At 36.4% G+C, this 24,966-nt stretch overlaps 1 protein-coding gene across 2 annotated transcripts in view; it reads right to left on the minus strand.

Moving 5' to 3' along the window:
* Positions 1-24,818, minus strand: part of LOC139980518 (protein phosphatase 1F-like) — a 33,988-nt gene extending 9,170 nt beyond the window's left edge. Inside the window, exons 1-5 of one of the 2 annotated variants that reach the window (XM_071992211.1) lie at positions 24,308-24,818; positions 6,992-7,119; positions 3,664-3,869; positions 1,897-2,085; positions 1,127-1,270 (exon numbers count right to left, since the gene is read on the minus strand). In XM_071992211.1, coding sequence (XP_071848312.1) covers positions 1,127-1,270; positions 1,897-2,085; positions 3,664-3,869; positions 6,992-7,119; positions 24,308-24,495 — 855 coding nt within the window. In that variant the 5' untranslated portion in view covers positions 24,496-24,818. Of the gene's footprint in view, positions 1-1,126; positions 1,271-1,896; positions 2,086-3,663; positions 3,870-6,991; positions 7,120-23,377; positions 24,234-24,307 lie in introns of those variants that run through there. The other variant, XM_071992212.1, reaches the window with a different exon arrangement.
* Between the last annotated feature and the right edge of the window lie 148 nt (positions 24,819-24,966).

Raw genomic sequence — 24,966 nt, forward strand, 5'->3', positions numbered from 1 at the left:
AACGCATGTGTAGACACTTTGGATGGTAGAATGAGAAGAAAGGGCAATGACCAGATGAGCCGGTCGTTGAGGGTGCACAGTATTAAAAGATTACCAGGGCATACTAGACACAGTAGAATGAGGTGCTAATGTTGTGAGGAGACAGGTAAGCGAGGTGCGAAGTAAATATAGCCACCCCACACCTGCTATCCCCTGGTTTGACACAGTTCCTTGTAGATCACTTAGAAAAAGTCTGCTCCCCTTTAACCAGTTAGTTTTAAATTCTGTGTAGAAAAAAGAGTCTGTGATGAAAATAAGTGCTAACTGTGTATTAAAGTTGCTACTGAAGAAATATCGGCCGCACTTATGAGAAACGAAAGAAGCAGTCATTGTTTGTTATGCAATAGTTTGGTTCACGTGGTTACAAATTCTTTCAAGGTCATTGTCATCCCTGCTTTCTGTTAGCTTTAGGAAGAATGAATCTGGGTTAAAAGCTATCAAAAGTACTTTCTTTGACAGATCAGAAACCACCAGCAGATGATGTTCACACATCGATATTGGGTTAAAATTAGAGCCGTTTTAAATCATTCCGTTAGCGAAGCGTTCTTAAGGATGCGGGAGTAAGATGGTTATTAAAGTTTGAACCATGCCTGAATATAATAATAATAATAAATAAGTTCTTAATATAGCGCCAAATACCACAAGGCCTCTAGGCGCTTTACAAAACCTAAAACAAAATTAAAAAAATAAAAAGACAGAGAAATCAAAGAAATAAAAAGTCTAGAAAACACATAAATGAAAATTGAAACAGTATGTAAAATATGAATACAAAAATCTAAAAACACGAGAAGACTATACAATATGTTAAATTGACTTTGTTACATATAAGGGCACATTTTGAAACGACTTCTGATATTATACCTCCATTCCTGGGAGCACTGGGGAGGATCTATACTAGTATTTCTTCAACAGTTTCTCGTCAAAATTGCTTGAGAAAACTACTAACCGAGCTTCGTGGATACACATAGTCATTATCCATGAGGGAAAATGGTTTTTCAGATGGGAGTAACATGATTATTATTAAAATTATAAAACTATGTTGTGACCTTCTTGCTTACAATACGGGTGATTTCTACAATAACAATACCTCTCTTTCTGGACTATGAGGTTCCATGATTGTAATAGCTTGACCATTTCTCATCAAGACTGCTTGAGAATCTCCTAACCAAGCTATGTGTATACAGTCTGAGTTAACAACGGCTGTGACTCCGGTCGTACCGCTACGTAAACCCTGAAACAAATAGAAGGATCGGCTTAATTAGTTACACAAACAAATAGTTGTGGTCAGAAAACATGCAAGGATGGTACATTACACTGCTACAGTGTATCGTATTACATAGAGTGAGTTTTAAGTTTAGGTCTGTTTTATAATATTCTTGGAAACAAGCAAAGAAATTTATGGCTTGAATGGGATTCGGAGCAGTGACCTCTGGATTACAAACCCGGTGACCTCTGGGTCACAAGCCCAGTGACCTCTGAGTTACAAGCCCAGTTACCTCTGAGTTACAAGCCCAGTGACCTCTGGGTTACAAACCCAGCACTCTACCATCTGAGCTAACCAGCCCTTCGTTGGTGGCAATCCCTATATAGCCATTTCATTGCTGGGGTCACCAGTCAGAAGCCACAGTAACTTGCTTAACGTGTAACCAGGGTTCGCACTTGAGAAATACAATTTTTCTAATAAATTCACTTCATCCTTACCAATTGAATGTAATCTTTTTCATTTAACATCTGCAAACTTTTTTCAGGCATTATGCCTAATATCATCTTGAACAATTGGATTTGGTGGAACAACCATAGATCGGTCCTACTACCCCTTAAGCCCTTTAACAGTGAAGGCAACACATGTTACATTACCTCTCGCTTTGCCTTCTTGATGAAAGACTCGTCGATTTGGTTGAAAGCACACATCATAGCTCTGGTTGGACTCTCCGTGAAGGCCGGGTCCTGGACCGCCAAGTAATGAAGGTGGGCCGCAGCGTAGTACGATGCATCTACACCACCGTGTCCATCGTAGACACCAAAGAATGAATACGGCTGGTCCAACTGGAGAGAGAGAAAGAAAGGAAGAAAGGAGATATCAAATCACTGATGAATTTAAAGTCATCAAGACCTAGAATTTCTCAATTTTTATAAAACTTTACTAATATATATATATATGAAAGTAAATTTTTTTTGGCAAATTAACTGATTGATAATATAAATTTCTATTTAGCATTTTCCTTTAATAACAAATTAAAAGTTCACTTTTCTTGATTACAATTGAACATGTCCCAGAGAGTGTGCTTAGAATCGCTTCTATACTTATTTGCATGCCGCTGGCGACGTGTTTTCTCTGGAAACAATTTTTAATTTAGTTTTGGCCAGGGTATCAAACAATATGTGATATGAAAGCAAAACCATTTATGACTTAAGTCTCAGGTCTCAAGAGTATGCAGAAAAAAAAATTGACCTTTATGAACCAGTTTGAATATCAAGAATGTGAGACTGTGCAGCCTTCCTTTACCTGTTATCCAACAAAAGAAATATCAAGTTCTTGCATCTAAGGCTGGGGTGGGGTAGGATGGGGTGAGGTGAGGTGGGGTAGGGTGGGAAAAGGTGGTCTTGTTGGCATTTGTTTTTGTTCTTTGCCAGAACGGTCTTCTGTGACTAGTTTTTTCACGTTTCATCATTTGTTTTTTTCCTTGTTTGTAGATTGTTTTATCCAGGCCCCATCGAAACCGAAACTGTTATTTTTAGCATAAACTTGTCTCTAAAACAAACTTTTGTCATTGCTGTGTCAGCAGAGATTTCTATGCCACATTCATGTTTTGTAACTTCTAACTCGTCTCTGACTTCATGAATGTCCTTGCCAGTGTATTCATGACATGATTGAATCAAAGTACATTGACTTGAATTCAAAGAACTTTCAAAAGAATAGCGCTTCTGTTGATCATAAAATATGAAAAATACTAACACACATCTTACAAAACTGCAAATGCATCTGAACAATCTGACCATTGTACAAACTGTTTTGCATATAATTGGTAATGAGTTCCTTTATATTTAGGTCGTGTCCAGTAGCCAACAGCTTTTTCCCCCAACTTGATTTGATTTACTGACTAATCTATATTCTTTCGAGTCCCTTCAAAATCTAAAATATAGCAACTCGAATCATCACAGGTTTACAAAATTGCAAATTATTCCCCGACAGGGCAATGTTTAAGACCTATGTCCGTCCGACAACCGGGTCTCCCTTTTTGATCCACAAAAAAAATGAAGCAAATAACAAAAAAGACCTATATGTACACTGTAGGAGAGATGTGTAGGTTTGGCGAATAGAACTTCAGGCTTTGGGCCAGTAAACTTTGGATCAGAGGCCTACAGCTATTCTTGTTTTTATTTTCAGTATCTCCACAGTGACGGATGATGACACCAATTTTATCATTTTTACCTATTTTGGTCATATTTTATTTACAATACCATCTGAATCTGATGTAAACCAACAGGTCGTCTGCTGGTACGACTACTGCAGCAAAGCTGAGTTTTGGTCGTCCGTACCAAAATTTGGTCGTCTCAGACGGTGGGGCTATACCATTATAACTTTGCCCTGCTGTCCTAGTGAGCCAATAAGATACTACTCACTTGCAATCTCTCTCCCAGAAGCGTGTGCATGTCTTCGATGACCACGTGTCTGTCCTCCATCTTCCTCCTGTTGTTCCTGATTGCTTGGAGGGAATACTTGGGTATCCTCTTGGGTAATTTAAAGATAGGGAAATTCTCTTTCCACTTGGCACAGATCTCATTCACTGTGCTGAACACAAATCTCGCAAGACCATTAGCATTATATTCTGAAAATCAAAAGAAAAAGGGGGGGAAGGAGAAGAGAAAGAGATTATAGACAAACAATATTTAGTCATATAAAATTTGTTTCAAACTCCCTGATACCAGGCTGACTCCCAACAGCAATTCAACCAATTTCATTCCCATCAACGAAAAAACAAAGGATCATAAACACAACCTGGGTTTTTAATTGGAATAGCAGAATAGCAGATTTTAGATGTTTCAATTTTACTGGTCAGGAAGTTGGTTCTTATGCAGAGGTAGGGTCGCGAAAGAAGTCACTTTGAAGGAGACACTTTGGATGGAGAGAAGGAAGGGCATTGACCGGGAGAGCCGGTCATAGAGTGTGCATAGTGTTAAAAAGGTTAACAGTTCATTCTATACACAGTAGAACGAGGTGCTGAGGTTGTTGGGAGACAGGTAAGCGAGGAGCGAAGTAATTTAGCAGATTTTAGGTTGTTTAGATTTTACTTTTTTTTTACTGGTCAGGTAGTGGGTTGTTATGCAGAGGGTGGGGGTCACGAAAGAAGTACAGAGGTCAAATTTATTCATATTTGCAGGTAGGTGGATGGGAAAGGGTATTATTTGAGGGCAGGGAGCTGAGAGAGAAAGTGAAGTAAACATCAATTTAATCAATCATCATAAAAGTTGTACAAGCAGATCATTGATATTTTCAAATTTAAAAAAATGCTGGTCTAACACTGCACATCTCATCCTAAATGAAATTTTTTGGCAGCTATTACAACTGTTATTGCATTCAAAAGTATTTCTATGCAAATGATGCTTGAGTAATATCACAGGAGGAAGTCTTTCATTTTTTTGTGGGGGGGGGGGGGGAAGGGGGGAGAGAAGAGAAAAATCATTATAATTGTAGAAGATAACTAATTAACTATCCATTCCCTAACATTTGAAAGTTTGTTGACAAACATGCACTGTAATGCACTTTACAGCAGTAATGTGAATTTGGCCCCTATCATTCGCAGACTTAACTTTAGTACCCAAATCTTTAGAAAAAAAATCTAAAATATCTTTAACCAAAGACTTTAATACTGTTCATAATAATTTATTCAGCAAACTTTGTTTACTTTCCTCAATTCTCATCACAGGAATGTTAAATAGAAGATCAACTCACCACCCTGCCCTCCATCCCCTCCCCCCACCCCATCCTTACACCCGTTGCCCAAAATGTACAGTACTTAATATTATTAGTAATATTGTAAGAGTCACATCCAAAATGCATAGCTTAGAAATATTCCAATGCTATTTTTTTTTTCTCGCTCACTATTTGAAACAAATCCTAAAAGAACGAATTCTCTAATGAGCTGACTCATTACTGAATACTACTGAATGCATTCAATACAAGTACAGCAGTAGAAGATGCTTCACAAGGTCAGCTGTCCAGGGTTTTGTACTATTGCTGGTCAAAGGGAAACTTAGAACTATCTAACATTCAATCGGAGTTAATATCGGAATAACATAATTTCTAAACACTGTGTACGACAAAGATGACTCAATCGCCGACGTCAAGAGTTGATCCTTTACACAAGTATCTTTGATGGCATTGCTGGAGAGATCAGATGACTCTTACGATGAAGGACAATAGTGGTCAAATTAAAAAACAATACACTTGTAATTATCTCTCATCGTGTTTCTTATCTATTCTTTGTCGGGTAATTAAGCGTGAACTCAAATAGCGATTAAAAAAAAAAAAAAAATTGATGTCGACCTTGTCGTGCATTGGATAGTAATTCCATCTGGCGTGAATGATATTAATAAAGATACAAGCACAGCGTACTTTATATGGAGGTTATTGGTTAAGAGTAATACTGTAGATAAAGAGTGTTACTGTAGAAAGCACGGACGAGAAAGTAGCAGAGCCTTGGACGGCTATTGCTTTTGGTCCTTCATTATAATCTGCTCATTTCTCTTGAAAACAGTCAGAATTTGGGGTTATTGAGGAAAGAATACCTTGTTACATGACAATGTGCTTGTTGACTGTAATCTTTGTGTATTAGTAGGCCTACTGACTAATGACAATGTGCTTTTTGACTGTAAGCTTTGTGTTTTTAAGTAGGCCTACTGGCTAATGACAATGTGCTTGTTGACTGTAAGCTTTGTGTATTAGTAGGCCTACTGACTAATGACAATGTGCTTGTTGATTGTAAGCTTTGTGTATTAGTAGGCCTACTGACTAATGACAATGTGCTTGTTGATCGTAAGCTTTGTGTATTAGTAGGCCGACTGACTAAATGGAAGAGATACGAGAGAGGCCGTCAGGAATGAAATGAAATAATCTGGCATGTAACAAAGTCAAAATTGACAGAACTGCCTAATTATGCGTACGACAAGAAAGTTGATTCGTTTTGCCTGAATATTTTCAACTGTTTTGAAAAGAACAAAGATGATGTTAGGCTAGAACTGGAATCAAAATAGTAACCTCAAGAATAGGGCCTTAATAGTTGACGGTAATCACTATAATTTTTGTCATTTCTTTGATGTTTTTGGGGGGAGGGGGGGAGGGAAGGGGTGCCATTCACAAGAACCAGTACCATACAGACTGCCTAACAAGTGATCACACCCCAATTCAGTTGATACCACAATGACAGAGAAGGGGATTTCTAGCGTTATTCGGCATCTTCTGTTTATATGTTAAAGTAAATCAAGAACGGAGACAAATTGATCAACAATGGAAACGAGTAAAGCAAGTTTTGGCTAGAAGGGGGATTAGAATCTCTGACCTCCGGGCAACAAGTCCTCTGCCTTACCATTACTGAGGCCGCAGTCCTATGGATCAAGACTCCACACTCATTGTTCGGCATTGAACTTGATTTTGAACGCCCCCCTTGCGTTCCCATTTGACCCCATGCTCGGGATCAGACCCCGAGCGAGCTAACCATTTTTGACGTACCCACACACCCCTTGCGTTCCCATTTGACCCCATGCTCGGTATCAGACCCCAGAGCTAACCATTTTTGACGTACCCACCCACCCCTTGCGTTCCCATTTGACCCCACACTCGGTATCAGACCCCTGAGCTAACCATTTTTGACGTACCCACACACACCTTGCATTCCCATTTGACCCCATGATCGGTATCAGACCCCGAGTGAGCTAACCATTTTTGACGTACCCACACATGGCTCGACCTCGTCATCATCCTCGTGGTGATTCTGTTCCACAAAGCAGGACAAGTCTGCAGACAGCACAGTCCTCACTGTTTCCTTGACAACCAGATGTACTAAGAGAGGTGAGACGTTGCTATGGATGATAAAGAAAACAGAACAGAAATAACATGTGAAAAAAAGTTGTTTGTAGCTGTAAGGATAACTTTTAACATCAGTAGCCCCTGCTGACAAAGTAACCAGTAACCACAGAAAGAGAATAAAACAAAAAGGAGGGGTAAAATATTGACCAGAAATGAAAATTTTTAGCAAATTATGCTGTTAACTTATGTAAGGGCTTTGGCACTCCTGTATCCTGATCTAGGGCTTGTGTACAACCTCGCAAACCAGATCTTGATAAAATTTTACTGACATTTGATAGATAGTGCAGCAGTCCTTAGAAATGTAAGAAGTGAAACACATTATCCTTCTTTTCTTTGTATTCAGGGACAATGAAACTTGACACTAATAGCAGTTCATTCACCTCTAGTTACCTTGAATGTTAAATTTGTTGTGTTCAGTTTGAGTTGATCTTAACATTGTCACTGCTTTTAACCATTTAGAAAAGAATTTTAGAAAAGTTAGACTTTGTTTTCATTAAATTTGGAACCGTTTAAAGCTGTGACTGTTGGAACACTCATTATTTACTGTACATCAAAAGATCGCAGATATTACCAGGACTGAGAAAATCCCTGTAATCATTTAATCACTATGACTGGTCCATCCCAACCCCCAAACCCCTCACCCCCTCCTTTTAATCATCTGCTGCTTCTACTGGAGGTGAATTCCCCATTTAAATGATGCAAACATATGGTCCATCTACTAAATAGTTAAATAAATTCAAAGACAATTGATATATATATATATACAATGCCAGATTAATAGTATATAGTGACTTTGTAAACAAAATATTTACATTGTGGATCATTTAATGGGATAGTACTACAAACTTAATTGCCAATCTGAAGCAGGTAGATTTATAAGTAAAAATGATGTTAAAAGTGCAGGTACATAAAGGACAGTGGAGACAATAATTACAATAATTAGAGACAGTAATTACAAACTAATTCTTAAATCTAAACAATGTTACATAATATTGTTAAAATCTTGACAATTCTTATTTACTGAATATATACAAATACAGTATTACTAGTATCCATGTTTGTACAATGGGTATCGTTTATAACCGTGGTTTTCAACCTTGGGCTCGCGGGCCCATTTGGGCCCACGAAGCCGATTTTGTGGGCTCGCGAGCATTGCCCCAGTAATGATTAAAAATTGTGGCATTTTTGGGGGCTGGTGGCGAAGGCACATGATGATGTTTCTTAGGAAGCCTCTTCGATGAAACCTTGTACAACGGGTAAAATTTACTCAACCCTAACCCTATAAGACTAGTATAAGAGAATTCGGTGACTCCCACCAACCACTGCACACTACGTATTTACCAAGGTTATGATGTGTGGAAGCCTTGCTTTGTACCATTGCCTTGTACCATTGAGGGTTGCAAGAAATCTTTGAGATAGGCTCTAATTGGGCAGTACCTGTCATCTGATCACGGAGGAACATACATAGCTCTGATTGAGTCCCCGGGTCACCTGTGTCAAGAATACACTAATAAACGCTGTGAAATTGATTTTATGAAGTTGATAACTTTGCAGGGTAGGGTATGGGCTCGCGAGGACGGCTCGGAAGACGAATTGGGCTCGTGATCGAAAAAAGGTTGAAAACCAAGGGTTTATAAGATATCCATTTTTTTCCCCTTCTTTTTGTGGGAGGGGTAAATTTTGTTGAAATACAATAGGGAGCATGTGAGGAGGGTCAGGGGGTAGAGTTTTTTTTCTCTCTTTTTTACAGGTATTCTATAGTTAGGGTTGACCATGTTGTTTTATGTGTAACATTTCATCTACCTGCATCTACATTCACCTTATAAGCTGATTGTCTCAATATCAGATCTCTCAAGACAATTATAGTCCTCAAATATAGTATAAGAGACCGTGTCACCTTGTGAACTCCCAAATATTACAACAAATACTGTATTTTAAAGCAATACACAAAAAAAAAAAATCAATAGACCTGTATTCTTTGGGAACTTTTGCCTGTTTTTTAAAATACCCTGGAATCAATTAAAGCAGGGGTTACTCATTCAATATTACACAAGGCCATCCAGCTTAAAGCTTTAAAATATTTAGCTAAAGAAAAACAACTGTCAATCTTTAACTAAATTGCTCTGAACAAGAACTAGGTATATAGTATACAGCACTTGAAAAAACATTTTGTCATTGTTCAAACTGCATTAGGGGAAACAAGCACTAACTTTGCACAGTTACCAAAACAGACCCACTACAGTGATAGAAACAAGACACCCCTGTTGCTAGGTTATCTCTATATACACACACACACAAAATATTCCTATGTTTATAATGGCTATTTAAATAACTGTCTTGCCATTTAGGTGAAATTTATTTTAGATATATCCGACAGTCAAGTTCACTGTATTGGTTTAATGCACTGTAGCACTTTTGAGTGTATGCGGTGTGTATTTTTTCTGTTGAATTGTACAGTGGTGTATAGTGAGCACTGTGCACTATGTTCAGTGTCCATTATAGTTACAGTACTGTGTGGTGGTCATTTGTTATGTTAAGGTACACAGTACTACATTTCTGTGCATTTCTGTGTAATGCATTTAAAACAATTTAATTTTTTTTTTTATGGAAATTACAATTTACATTTAATACTGGGAAGGAATTCTTCTTATATTCATTGAATTAATAGAAAAGTGGTAAAATTAGCCTTGCTCTGGAAGTTAATTAGTCAACAGATACAGTACTTATAGTGTGATGTGTTGCATTGCCCTGCCTTCTTCCTAACATTAGCATAACCATAATATTGTATTGAATATTAGCAATGTTTTGCTGTACTGTGGTCACCACAATGATGATATAACATATTATAGACCGTAGCTCAAAAGTCCAAAATATTATACATATTCATGGGCTACTTCAGTTTTATACATTTATACCATTGGCCAATTACAGAAGCATACAGCTATACTGCATAAATTACCTACAAACAAGCCTGCATCTATAATTCATTTAACTTTTTCATATAGTTCAAATTAATTTTTATAAACTTAATTGAAGACTGGAGTGTATGAGTAGATGTGAGTTCTCAAGGCAGCAATGAAGTAAAGAACAGTAAAACTACACTTTTGACCTTTCTGAATGCTTTCTATGTTTCTAACAAGCTGAAAATTTTAAGCTAAATGCACACAAATGCACATGTATACAAAATCCCATATCCATATTCACCCACTCCCCTCCTACAAACAGAAAACTTATAATTATAATTCAACTTAAAAAAAATTTACCAAAGGTCAAAGCTATGGAAAAAAAAAAATTATTTACTAATCTTCCATGCTGCATCCTATTCACCTATTATTCAATGCAAGAAAAGAGATATAGTTACAATCTGCATAAAATTTCAAGCTAATAATCCCTACAGGCACCTCCTTACTACTGGAGGCCTACATAATGAACATATACAGTAGTTCCAGCACCACTTTTTGATATACTGTAACCTTACAGCCTACATACTTAAACCTGCACAATTATATCAGGCAGACAGCTATACCCTTTACATGTTCATTGCTGCATGTCAAAACGACTAATATATCTATAGAAAAAAGGAGAATAAAAAAAGGTCTGCAGCTTTTTACTATGCACAGACTATTTAGATAAGGGTCTCTGCACACTACAGGATCACACCATTATTTATGCAATACATCAGTAAACAGTATTGTTGACTTCGTTGCCACGGTAATGCATGTTTATAGATTGCAATGTGCAAAATCATGCCTCTAACAAATATACAACGTTGCTAGGGTATTCACAACAATGCTAGCCAAAACCACACAGGATATATATATATATACTGGATATAAAAAGAAAAAAAGGGGGGGGGGGAGAGACAAAAAAAGAGGTACCTGGATTTTATTTTTTGTTTTGTCTTTGTTTTATTATGATAGTTTCAGTTTTGTTGTTTCACGTATATACATTGAAAACTAAATTACAATTTATTTTAAGCTTTCAGTTACAGTGAGGGTAAATTATATATGTCACATATATGCTTAGTACTTCAAAGCACACAACAATACATCACAGTGAAACATGGACAGGATGATATGGAATAATTGAGGGGTGGGTGGGTGGGTGGATGAAGGGGTAGGGAATGGAGGGGGGGACTGAGGAGGACCAGGGACAAGTACTCCAAAGGCACATTGGTACACAGCATGTATAAAATAAAATGAAGTCATGAAAGCTTAATATGCTTTGTAACAGAAAATGAAATATAACATTTGCTTGAACTGTAATAATGTGTTTAGAGGTTTCAAGTTATTATATTTAACTTAATCGTTTTATGCTCTTCTATTTAAAGCACAGACACATGTTTGACATGATCCAGAGATCTAGGTACCTATATTTCATTAATTTAAATTAATCTTCTGAAAAATACATTTCAATGCACACAAAGTAACCTGCAGGACCAAACAAATTGGTTGCCATGGCAATTGTACAGTACCTACAGTAACACCTAGATGCTAAATGCACCCATGAACTTTGTCAACCGTAGGATGTTGGGGGGGGAGGTGGAGGATGGGGGGAAGCTATAGCCTCATGAACCAAGGCTGCATATAGGACAAAGGACAGGACAGTATAGAGTGGTACTAGCATTAGAATCAGATGAACGTTAGGAACTGTTCATACTGTCAGTACGAGTGCTTTGAAGCATAATAGGGAGGACAGTATAGAATGGTGTAAGCATTAGAATCAGATGAACGTTAGGAACTGTTCATACTGTCAGTACGAGTGCTTTGAAGCATAATAGGGAGGACAGTATAGAGTGGTGTAAGCATTAGAATCAGATGAACGTTAGGAACTGTTCATACTGTCAGTACGAGTGCTTTGAAGCATGATAGGGAGGACAGTATAGGGTGATATTACGAAACTATCCCAACTGGCTGTTTTGACTAGTCTGCCAGATATCCTACTCCAAACCCTAATTATCCATACTGTATGTTTGTTTACACTTTGGGTTAAAGCTGTGTTATTATAAGACGTGCAGCTCACATTGTCCCTTAATATAGTTGATTTTCATCAACATACATTCAGAGCATACTGTACAGTACATCAACATTTTCAGCAAATCCAATTAAACTTCCTACTCCTAATACTCTGGTATATATGCTTTTATCATATATACACAAAGATATTTGTGTTTATGTGTACATACAGTACATGTGTGAGTGACATAATCACCAGCTTGAAAGCTACTGTAATTAAACTAAATATATGATACACAGTTCCATAATTTTCAACATAATCTATTATATTATTAGATTATGAATCTACTATTTATGCATCTCAATTACTATTACATATACTCCCAACAATTTTTTTTTCTTTTCATGTCTTATGCCATGTATACCAATGCACATAGATTCTATAGGCTGTACTTAGAATTGAAATGGCATATAATTACCAATGAGTAAAGAATTGGTCCTTCACACCTTTTGGTTAAATACATACAGTGAATCAATTTTGATTTTGACCAAAACTCAATTTTAATATTTATAACACTGTTTGTCTTTCCCCAAGGTCATAGGCACAGGGATCTGTTAGAGCACTGATTAACACTAAGGGATAACTTTAACTGTTGTCATAGCAACACCCAAACAGGATTCTTTTTTCCAAAGCCCTTTACAAAGTCTGTTTTCAAAAGAGTATACTAAACATTCCAGAACTGATGGTTTTAATAGTGCACTGGTTAGCAGCTATATGGCAGTTTTGTGTTGGCAACAGAGCCGACATAATATTAGGCATTTACACAGCGTATGTTCTAAGGCTATTGTACTGTAGCTAGCATTCAGTCAGCCCCTGTGATCTTATATACATTCTGTATACTACCCATCTACATAGTGTTACACACAATGTACAAAATATACTGTGAACTATTGGGTACCCTAACTACTGCTTCATTGGGGGGTATCCTCAGGTCTTGGGTCAATAAGGTTGGATAATGTAGGGCAAGTCACAAGTGTGAAAACAGGAAAACAGGACTCTGTTATTAGCACATTCGATACATGCATAATTTGGCTTGGATCATGCATATGCTCTGAAAGGGTTTTTTATTGGGGGGGGGGGGGGGAGAGGGAATGGGGTGAATGGATGTATCTCATCAATGTAACTCATAATAATTGTATCATGAGTGAAAAATACTGTTAGAATGTACACTGCTGTGTGTTCTGCATTCAGTTGGGATTAATTTAATGCATGTATTTTTGTGTGAGGGGGTTGTAAATTTGCAACGTTTTCTTATGAATTCAGCGAATTATTCGCAATATAGTCAGGTTTCAAGTCCAAAGATGTATAGTGGTTTGTTTACATATAGGATCCATAGATATTTTAAAGAGAAAAAAAAGTCCACAGCAAATATTTTAAAACATACATAAAAAATGTGAAGACTAAAAGTGATTCCCTGCAAACATATATAAATTGTAACTCACACTTTACATTATCGAATTTACGCCTACGTCTGCGTCTACAACAGTTAGCTCCTCATTCAAAAGTCACTCGTGGTTTACAGCCAATCAACAAAGAAAGCTTTGCTTATCCCACAAAGTAAATTTGTAAACAAGTTCTGTTGTTTCATCATTTGCATACTAACGCCGTAACTTCAGACAATCCCGGTGCAACTTTGAATGATTCAGATTACCAAATTAAATGTTCAAGTGCTGATCATCTTTTCATCTCGAGTATGGTTGCTATGGTGACATGCAAACAACAGGTTGTGTCAAATCCAATTGATCTGCAAAATGCAACTTTAATGGGTAATTTTAATATGGTCACTGAAACCACCCAAAAACCACTTGCAGATCGAGTTAGGATACTTTACCAGTAACATAAGGAAAACACTTCTCGACTGTTTTGGGAGCAGTAGAATGTTTTTATGTCATTAACAGGTTTAGTGACTGGTTGCTAAGGTTACATATAAACGTTTAAAATGCGACCAGTTCACCCTAGACATGGTAAACAAGTATATAGCGAGAGTGCCGATAATGTGAGGACACGTAAGCAAGGAAGGGATATAAATTTACTGAAATATCAGCTCTAGGGTGATGATTGGTACCAGTTTAAGCTAATAAGCTTAATTCTACGACAATTCACACTGTAAAGCATTCCCCCCCACCCCACACCCGGCTCAACTTGACTGTAGTTGCATGGAAAATCCTGGATAGCTGTCGGGCAGAGTGCATTAGTTTTAAGACTACCACTGATCAAGATTTTGCTAGTTTTATCGCCCTGTCGGCTTCAGTCAGGAAAACTGAACCTGTAGCTTTATCTCCCAACTGGCAGTCATGCAGAGTGCAAGGGGATTCACGACAGCAACAGTAGCCTACATGTCCTATTTAACAAACAGAACCAATCACAGGTTCATAAAGTCGCAAGTGACCTAAAAGAGCCCGGTCATTGACAGCAGACAGTCGTTGTGTGCGCTCATCCATGGGTCAGTGTGTGGGGTCAGTTGTACAGTACTGTATGACTTATTATATATCTTTACAATTAAAGGTGTTCATAGTATTAACGACGGTCAAGTTGACATAGGTCAGGATCAGTCGCACAGTGTACGGTGGGCTTAATATAGTATAATTTTAAGTGCTTGATATTACTTTTAAGTACTAAATTTCTGATATATGTTCTTCAAAGCCCAAAAAGACTGTGATGTACAACAAAAGTTTATCACACTTGTAACTTTCTTTAACTTTACACCAATATTTTATCTACCACTCTGCTGCCCCTTTAATATTGATATTTCACTATAGCCTATTAATGACTACTGCATATTCACCACTCATGGTTGTATACCCCCATGCAACAATATTATGAATTATTCATTAAATGAACTGTTTATTCCTTACACATGTAGCTGGAAGTCTTAGTCATTAAGGAATTTGAATTTGACCTTTCATACCTCGTAACATGACCTTCCTTACCCTGTAACTAGTTGTTCAAAACTGTGACCCTTCCTTTTTATATTTTCAAACATGATATTAACTATATTTTAACTTTACCACCACTATATTTATGTGCCCCCAATAAGCTATTCATTGCTATTAAAACCTGGCCAAATTAACCTGATGTTACACTGTCACAAACAAACCATGAATGATTGAATCCAGACTCTCTGTATTGTATACATGTAAACATACCCCAAGGAAAAACATTCTGAAAGTATTCATCATATCACATACTCAAATTATATTTCTACAGTTAGTTGCACTGGAACTCATACCAAGGAGGAAATTTGAATTGACCTCCCATACCAAGTTATTTTGATGTACAAAAAGTGACCCTTCCTGAATGTTTACAAAATGTCTGCCTAGTAACAAGGAAACACTGAAATAGAGGTATGCAAATTATGTACAGGATTAAAGCAAGAAGCCTTAATTACGTACCTTCTGGTTATTGTAAGGCTGGACAAGTTATACACACTGAGTTTGCTTGCTGCAGTAAACACTGGCCGAGAGCAGTGGCACTGATACAAGCATGGATATCATCGGTAGTTTTGATGGAGAGTGTATCTGTATCTTGCTCGAGAATTAATGCAGTTTTGATGCAGGGCAATATAGTGAGGCAATAGAGGGGTGGGCGAGGGACGCTACAAGGCCAGAGTTCTCTAAAAGAGCAACCTATCCTGTTAATTTGCAATGCACGGAGGTTTCCTTACAGTCCAGAAGGCTAATTTATTCATGATTATCCAGCGATCCCAGGGGATAAACATTTTTGAACGGTCATCGAAGCAATGCCTTTGAGACTGCATGTCTGAGGAACATGCAGTCAGTTTCTAACACACCTTTGCCATAAATACTGTATATATAAATTTAAGTACAGTGAACTGTAGCTTCCATTCCGAACTGAAAATTTTTCGTCACCAAAAACTTATTGTACACTTTTTTCTTAGTGCTCCCATTTTTTTTTTAATATTGGCCTACATGATTTCCATCAATTCTTCAGAAATAACCATGATTGTAAATCAAGCTTATAAATAACTGCAAATGTGATAGAATTTTGACATTGATATTAATGTTGAAATTTTATCAATTATAAAGCCCAAAAAGCTGACTTCAAAGAAAGTCTACTAGTTTGTCTGAGGGGAGAATAAGCTTGTAGCCTGTTAACAGGACACACAATGGGTGTCACTGACACAGGAAAGATTATAACTCACAATTGGTGGGCCATGTGCTACTTTCAAGCAAACTTTTTGTGACCGACGTCATGGTTTTGAGAGTTGGTATGAAAGCAGCCAACAGCACTCTGCATATATAGCAATTTTTTTTTTTTCCAACCACGTCTGAACTGACGCAAGGAATTTTTGTTTATCTTTTCAGTTTTCATATTGATTTGAGGTTGACCGTTGCAGCATATTACATACAGAAATCTCAGGTGAAGTCAAATATCATTTCCAATAATGATGACAATGTTGACAATTTTAGGAGAAAATTTCCAATATCTGCTTCTGAAATGTGATGAATAATTATTTGAATTAAATAGCAGCACAACCTCTTAGTTTGACAAATCTATTACAACCCTTATTTTGAATCTTATTTCGGGTCACCGGACACCAAATGCGAGAAACAGCTTTGACTTTCATAGGAATTGTATCATATTTTCAATGATTACTTGTATACATGATCTACAAAATAACTTGTAACTGGCAAAAGAACAGAATTTAGCAAAACAATACTGGGTCTGCTTTTAACTACATTCAATATTACAAGTATAGATTTCATGATTATTCCCCAGATAAAGATATGCCGGCTCCACTGCATACATTTCATCCCGACAAAAATCCTTATATTACAATCAGGGGACCAAAGGGTATAAAACTAAATTCCATTTTAATATTACTATCAGATTCACTGTATACAGAGGTGAACGGTGTACTGTTCAACACACAGCCCATTCGCACTGCTGCACCGAGGGAAAAAGTATAATGCACTTTCTTTATCCCACGTACTAACTTTAGTAAATATAATTAGCAATAATTAGGTCGTCCAATATTTTGGAGATATATTGTGGTCTGTTCTCATGGCAACAGGATTCATCAAACAGGTTTCACATTTCACTGCCGTCGTTAAGAGCGGGATGAATCACCGCTTGATACCTCACAAGGAACTCAACAGACCAAACGATATTTGGCCTAGTTTGACAGCACATGTCCTCCTCCTCCGTTTATTAACATAAAATCTCATGAGTGGCTTTTTGAAGATTATTTATATTAGTATTATGGGAAGAATAGAGAAACAACAATGCTTCTGAATTCATTTGGGAAATTTATGAAAAAATTAAAAAAATTAAAAACTGCCACATTAAACCAGAAAGCCATACAGTTGGCTTTGTGATTCATTGCTGTCTTATTTGCTAAAAATTCATATCTGAATTATGTAGCAAGTGAGTTAAATTTGTCCAAGAATTAAGGGAGAACCAGAAAAGATCAGCTCTTATTTGTAGTCACTCCCTTGTGGGCATTAACCAATTAATTCACTGGTAAGGAGTGGATAAGTTAGACCTTTAAAAGAAAGGACTGGTTTTCGAATGCAGTCCGAGAAAAAAAAACGTTGATGGTGTACCTCTTCTACAATATTGGGCTTTAGGGTGTTTCACCAAACAATATTAAATTTAAGACAACTTTTATGTTGCTGGTTTAGTTTGTATTATTCTTGGAAAATATGTAACCACAGGGAAAGAATCCCAGCACTCCAACCAAACATGATGGCAACAAGGACTTGTTTGTTTACCATCGTTGCGCAAAGCATTTGAAGTTAACCTGGTCATTAACACCTTCACTAGGTAAAAAATACTGCACTGTGACTACGACATGACTGATTTACATAAATCATGATGTTGTTAAAGTTGGCAGGAAGACAATTCCATGATCAAATTTATAATACAAAAGATACTGTGCACACATGTATGAAATAATTAAATCATTTCTCCTTTTAACTTTTTAATAGATATCAGTGTCATAAACAGACATATAAATCTAATTAATCACATATTGAGATCTTTCTTGATTAATTTAGTGTTCTTTACATCTTGAGTTGCTTTTTCAGGTTGATGTACCTTCTATTTCTCATAAAATAATAAAACTGGGAAATAGTATACATTTCAGTGTTCCTAGAACCTACTATAATACTGTACTACATATCATTTTTTTTTTTTTTTTTTTTTGGTGTGGCAAAATTGCTTAGCAACAAGCCCATGTTGCTAAGCATTTCCATTGATGTGGTTTCAGATAATTAACTTATTCCATGCTGAGAGTTCCCTAAATTCACTGGTTGTGGTTTTTTGTTTTTTTTTTAGGAATGATAACCCCGTCTCCAGGTATCAACTAAAGCACTTTTTTTTATTATCTACCTACCTGGTCATATCATACAACTAATATTCATATATAAAGAGAAAAGTGTTAAGGTGAACGAGTGAATTGTACAGTCTGTTACTTTTGGATATAAATTTATTTATACTAACATATAAACAGTAAGCCCTTTTCGGCAATGCTTTCCATACATTTTGACTGAAAACAAACGACAAGCTTGTAGCTATTATTTTACACTATCTAAAGTGACAAAAACCAAGTGGCCCCCATGTGGACAAAGTGCACAGGCCTTGTTTGAACTTTTGAATAAAATTGAAACATGTATGCATTGTTACAAATCCAACTGGAACGTGACTCTATTGAAACGATCTCCTCTCAATCGTGAGGTTCACTAGATATACTCAATCACCTACATGAATTACTACAGTAAGCCTACTTTAGCCTATAGTAAGTACTTATCTACATGATAATGTTATTAACCCTATATATAATACAGTAGTACTCATTCTCGAGTTCTACTGTATATATATCAACTTCCTGATACCGCATTTACTGCACTATTATCGACCTGAATTCAACAATTATTCACGTACAAATTTTTGAAACTTAGAAGAGTGCATTTAACTGTCGACTGAACAGTAATATATTGTTAAATTATAATTTAAGTGAAAAGCATGTGACCTTAGTACTTCCAATACAAAAAATTAAACAGAATCAACAAAATTTGTATACCAAAAAATAGTTGTTTGAAGTCCAATTTTCTGCAATATTAGCAAGTAAAGGGTGTAGAAAAGATCAGGACCACAGTACTAGTTAAATTACAATATGGGCAAGGAAAGTCAATATAGTGTAGTATATGGGCAATAGTGTTTAGGCCGAGGGATAACAATCACGACCATAGTATAATATGGCATTATACTAGGCTGAGGGACAACACCGAAGACTATGTAATAGTATATAGCATTATAGTGTATAGGTCGAGGGAAAAGAACGGTGACCATAGTATGACATGGCATTATACTGTGTATAGGCTCAGGGACAAGAGCAATGACTATATTATATAGTATATGGGATTATAGTGTATAGGTCGAAGTATTTGCGAACAGTGACTAGATGGTACGGTGGGCATTATACTGTTCATAGGCTGAAGGACAAGACCAATGACTATATTATAGTATATGGCACTATAGTGTATAGACTGAAGGATATAATTACAGTAGCTAGAGTAAAGCATGGTAGTAAATACAATAAACTACATCTCAGGACAACCTGGGATGGATTATTCAAGGAAATTCCAACCCCCCCTCCCTTATACCCCCAACGACCCAGTCCCAATCAATTATTTAGCAGCTCTGCAGATATTTTGTTTCCATCCTGTTCAGTCTCTGTACTTTTCCTGACCTGTGATCACGCACACATATGTAAACAACAGATCCACCGAGACATTAACAGAAGTTATAATATGGACTCGGTGTACAATAACTACATGTTACATGTATACACAGTATACATATAGTCAGTTAATGTGTTACAGTGTAAGTGTATGGTATAGATATGGAGTACGTTACTTAAACTATGTGACTATTTACACAAGTTGCAAAGGGATTACCTTATTACACCTCAAGCAATCAGTGACCTAGTTACAAGCCACCACAATGCTACGTTTATGTTGTTGAGTTTACATCATGCAAATAACAATGCCTTAGTATTGATTGATTGATTGCAATCTTGTTGTGGTCAGCAATGACTCTTTATAGTCAAAGGTTAAGCATTACATTTAAGTACTGCTATATATATGCACAATGAACCAGTACTACACAGAATGGCCTAAATCAATTGGTATTATAATACAACTGTATTGTCATTGCTCAGGTGGTTAAATCTGCCATGTTTCTCTAGAGCACTGAGTGAAATAAAAAAGTTCAAAAACATCCAAATATGCTAGCAAGAACCCCAAATGGTCACTTAGCTGGGATCAATTGATGATCTTAAAACTCATTCAGGACTATAAGCTCATTTCTCCATATTCAATTTTACTGAAGTAAATGCTATGTCACCTTTGGAACGCCCCTTTAAGGTTCGACTTTGACGACGTTGGTCAGCTCCTCCGTGAAAATGTATACTGTTTCATGTTATCGTTAATCCATTGTTCTATTAATTATAACGACTCAAAAAAAAACAGGTGCTTGTAATGACATTTAACACAGTTATACAGTTATTGCAAACATTACCACAGACTTTCAAATGCATCCTTGAAAATTATAAGAATAAATTTTATTCATACTCTACACAATATGATGAAGTGAAGTTTACCAATTGATGTACCAAAAGCTATACTATGATTAATATATCCCCTAGCAACCATACAGCTGTAAATATACAGAGCTTCCATTAAAACCAGATTCTCCAAATTATATCAGTTCTGTGCCTCGAAGAGTGGTTTATATGAATAGGTCTATAAATTGCCAGCAACTTGTTTCAAATCCCCAGCATCAGAACTTTTTTCTGAGCTTTGAGATTCCAGATAATACTGACCGTATTACCATCTAAAAACTCATTAACAGTTTAACAGTTTGACTCTACGGTATTTTCCCTGGTATTGAAAGTGGGGTCACAACCTTATTTTAGATTGGCCATTTAACAGATGTCGGAAATATAGTTGCCCAAAAATTTGGCAGAAAAAAGATACTGCGGATATCTGTGGGGGAAAACTGTAAGTATCTTGAACATAAATTTACTTGAAAACCAAAATAATTATGCGCGGTCTAGTAGCACCCCTAAACCATGTATAAATTTCTCAAACGGAGAGGAAACTCTCTCCTCCTTCATTGACCCCCTTCCCCAGGCCACAGCATCCACCACAGGAGGGGTGCCAAGATTATGCAGGCGATTACAACTGAGGTCACCAGACCAAAAATGTCAACATTCCCAGGGCTCTTGTGAAGTTAACCCACTTCACTCAAGTATTTTGCCACAGGTTTGAAACTGTCAGAAAGTTGAAGGCGGCAAAGCTTTGAATGACAGGATAAGTTGACACGCCACTCTCTTCACAGGCATGTAGAAATATTACATAGCATATATACACTGTGTAGTACTGTAAGTGTGGGATGAACGATATATGTTCTGGTAAACTGTTGCCTCGCTTAGCTAAGGGAAGCTATAAACTATACACAATGTAGTCACCAGGATGTTATCTGTTAACTGCAAGGAGAGAACTAAGGGATATCCTGACAAGAGAAGTCTACAGGTCAGGAAAATGACAACTTTGAAGAACACAGAGCCCTGAAATATCTACAGTCAGAGTCAGAGAGGGTAATAATAGAAAAAATAAAAAATTGAGCCAGTTAAAAATTACCTTTCCAGAGGTACTGAATTTCCAGGGGTACTGTCCTACATTTTCCTGTAGGTTGCCATCAAACAATTTATTTCTAACCATTAAAAGATATCAATAATTAAACCAGAAGTTCATCATATATACGATACTATGAAGGATAGTGAACAACCTTAGATACTACAATAGTTACACAAGTTCTACATTTAAACTGGCAAATTTTATTCCTGACTGTATTGCACCTCAATTTTAATACAGTTTTTTGTTTTTTGTTTGTTTTGAGAAATTACCCTTTTTAAAACATTCATGACCTATGGCATAATTTTAGCCTTGAATATATGTCAAAAGTCCAAGAAAAGAGACAAATTTGATTGTTGGTCAGTTTTCTATAAATAGCTAAATTATGGTTTTCAAGATACTGTAGTCACCTTTAATTATTGTTAAATCATTTGGTTTCAAGTAATCCTTTAACCATCTCACTAATCTCACCAATCAAAATGGCTGTCTCAACTCATTATTATTACAGTGCAGACAACCATTCTTAGGCGAGCTCCTCAAGTGGAAATATAAAAGTCAATATTAGGATAACAAGACTCATCTGACAAGAAAGAAAATATACACGTTTTCCAACGTGTTAAAAATTTCTCAAGGACATTTTATGTTGGATGTCATTACATACATTTTGCGCTCTGTTGTTTGCACATTGCAGATTACAGCACATTCTTTGCTTCACTTTTTAGACTCTATAAAAGAATGTAATATTAATGATTACCAACTACATATCTGAACTGGTAGAGATCATTCATTTATAGCACGTCAGAAATATGTCAAACACTTAAGGGTAGCATATATTGTATCCTGGGTGAATATCTTGAAAACCTGAATATATAGTTAAAAACACATTATTTGCTCTAAATTAATAGATTTTGTTGGGGGGTAGGCAGGCTTTTTGCATTTTGGTAAATGATGTCAAAAATATCGGTGACAATTATATTTTAAAGGTGAGTATCTTGAAATGCAATATAGATACAAAAAATTATTTCCACAATTATTTTTTTTTTTTTTAACATTGACTAGGGACTAGGGAAGTTGCCTTAATATCTAGAACGAATTTGTAAGTCTTTACGAAAATCCAATATTTAAATTTCAACATCAGCTTTTTCCATCCAGCAACCATTCAAAACATTTGATACTTCATATTTACACCAAAATTAAACCAAATATACACCAAAAAATGTGTAATATAAAATAATACACCAACAACTGTACATGTTTGACACTTCACATATACACAAAAAGCTGTACAAACATGTACAGGACTAGCACGCAAACTATCACAATTAAATAATGCATTTAATATCATGAGGAAATTGATAACATCTCAATGTACCATATAAAACAGTTATCCTTTTCCATAAAGGAATAGCTCATTGAAAGCAAACTTGACATCATAACCAGACCAATTTCCTAATGAATGTTTTAGAACAAAGAATGAATAGAAAAAGATGGTAATTGACACACATTTTGAAATCTAAAGCAAGTGAGATGTACCAGTTTTAGGAACATTTGAAGGTGCAAATTTGTTTCCTACCTTTTCCAAGGACAAAATTTGCAAAAATAAAATCCACTTCTTAGACACACTTCAACAATCTCAGAATGAGCTTTTCTCATTAAATGTTTAGAGACATGGTGTGCAAACTTATGGAAACAAGACAAGAGGGCCAGCCATGCATGCAATGCTCATGGAAAAGAAAAAAATGTGGTTGATCGTTATTGCGTTTGGCACAAGACCAAGGAAGGTGACTGTCCTCTTTGACTTGAGGGTTCTGTCTCATCTTAGGCCTAGCCTACCCCAATTCATGACTTGTAAGTTGTGGGATGAATTATTTGTTACTGACATAGATCCTATGCCAAAAATGGCAGACCATCACAGACTATTTTAGGCAGGACCTCCAGGACTAGCCTACACTACACTGTTATGATAAAGCCTTACTTGTGAATTTAACAAAATGTTGACAGGGTTTGTGCCTAAATGTAATAATATATGGTAATAGGCATTGCAATAATTATTCTAATTGCAATTATTGTTTCCAAAGGGTCTGTTAAAGAAAAGTTAGGCTTACCTAATACTAGTAATTGCGCGAACTTAGGCCTGGCCAAGTTCTGGTAATTATAAAAATGGTGGACCTTGAAAATGTAGATAGCAAAATTGTCTTGTAGCATTATCTTTTCTTTTATCTTCAACCTAGCCTCTTCAATCATTGCATATTGTATGTATGTATGTATGTATATTAGATCCTCCTGCAAGCAGGAACTTGCGAAGAAGCCTCATTGGCTTATCAAAGCCGCAAGCTGACCGAAGTCAGTCTCTTACATTCATATTTAACGTCCATGATCATGAATTGTTTAACAACAAATAATTGTGACAACAAATAAGGCTCAATTACACAACATACTAACCTATAAATGCTAAAGTATGAGGTATCAAATGTAAACATCAATTAGCCTATTATGAACTCACGTGTGTCCCTTGAGGTAGTCTATCGCCCAACTTGCACATTCTCCCTCGATTTCTTCTTTAGTAAGACGAAAAGTAATTAATCGAAATGGCAAAGGGTCATTGTTGGTTAGAGGTCCACTGTGCTTTTCACTAAATTCACTTAAAAATTTCTTGAAGAGCTCCAAGTCTTCTTCGTTTTCAGACCCCATTTTCTTACTCTGTGTGATTCGCCTTCCTCGATTATCTTTAGCACACACAGATTGCTAACCAAACAAAAGGACAGGCTTTATTGTAAAATATAGCCTATCTACTGGAAAGTAACTGAATAAAACACACACGTTCAGTACAATGCTATCCTGGATATTTCAACACAGCAAGGCCTGGATACGTTGTAAACAAACCTGGTATTACCACAATGCTCTTTGCGGCCAACATGATCTGAATCATGCATGAATATTACGCATACCCGTGGTAACATATTGCTGCTTGGTAAAAGGGGGAATTGTTCGAAGCAGCCGTAATCCCCTAAAGTTGATTGGTTGTTGTATAAAACTGATCTTTGCCATTTGACTAATGACTTATATTGACGTCTGTAAATACTGAACGAGTGATAAGATGGCAGCATAGCAAATCATATATGTAGGGAAGTTGGATCAAACCAAGGGCGCTGAGCTGCATGA

Source organism: Apostichopus japonicus, chromosome 15, assembly GCF_037975245.1.
Source record: "Apostichopus japonicus isolate 1M-3 chromosome 15, ASM3797524v1, whole genome shotgun sequence".
NCBI classification, from domain to species: Eukaryota; Metazoa; Echinodermata; class Holothuroidea; order Aspidochirotida; family Stichopodidae; genus Apostichopus; species Apostichopus japonicus.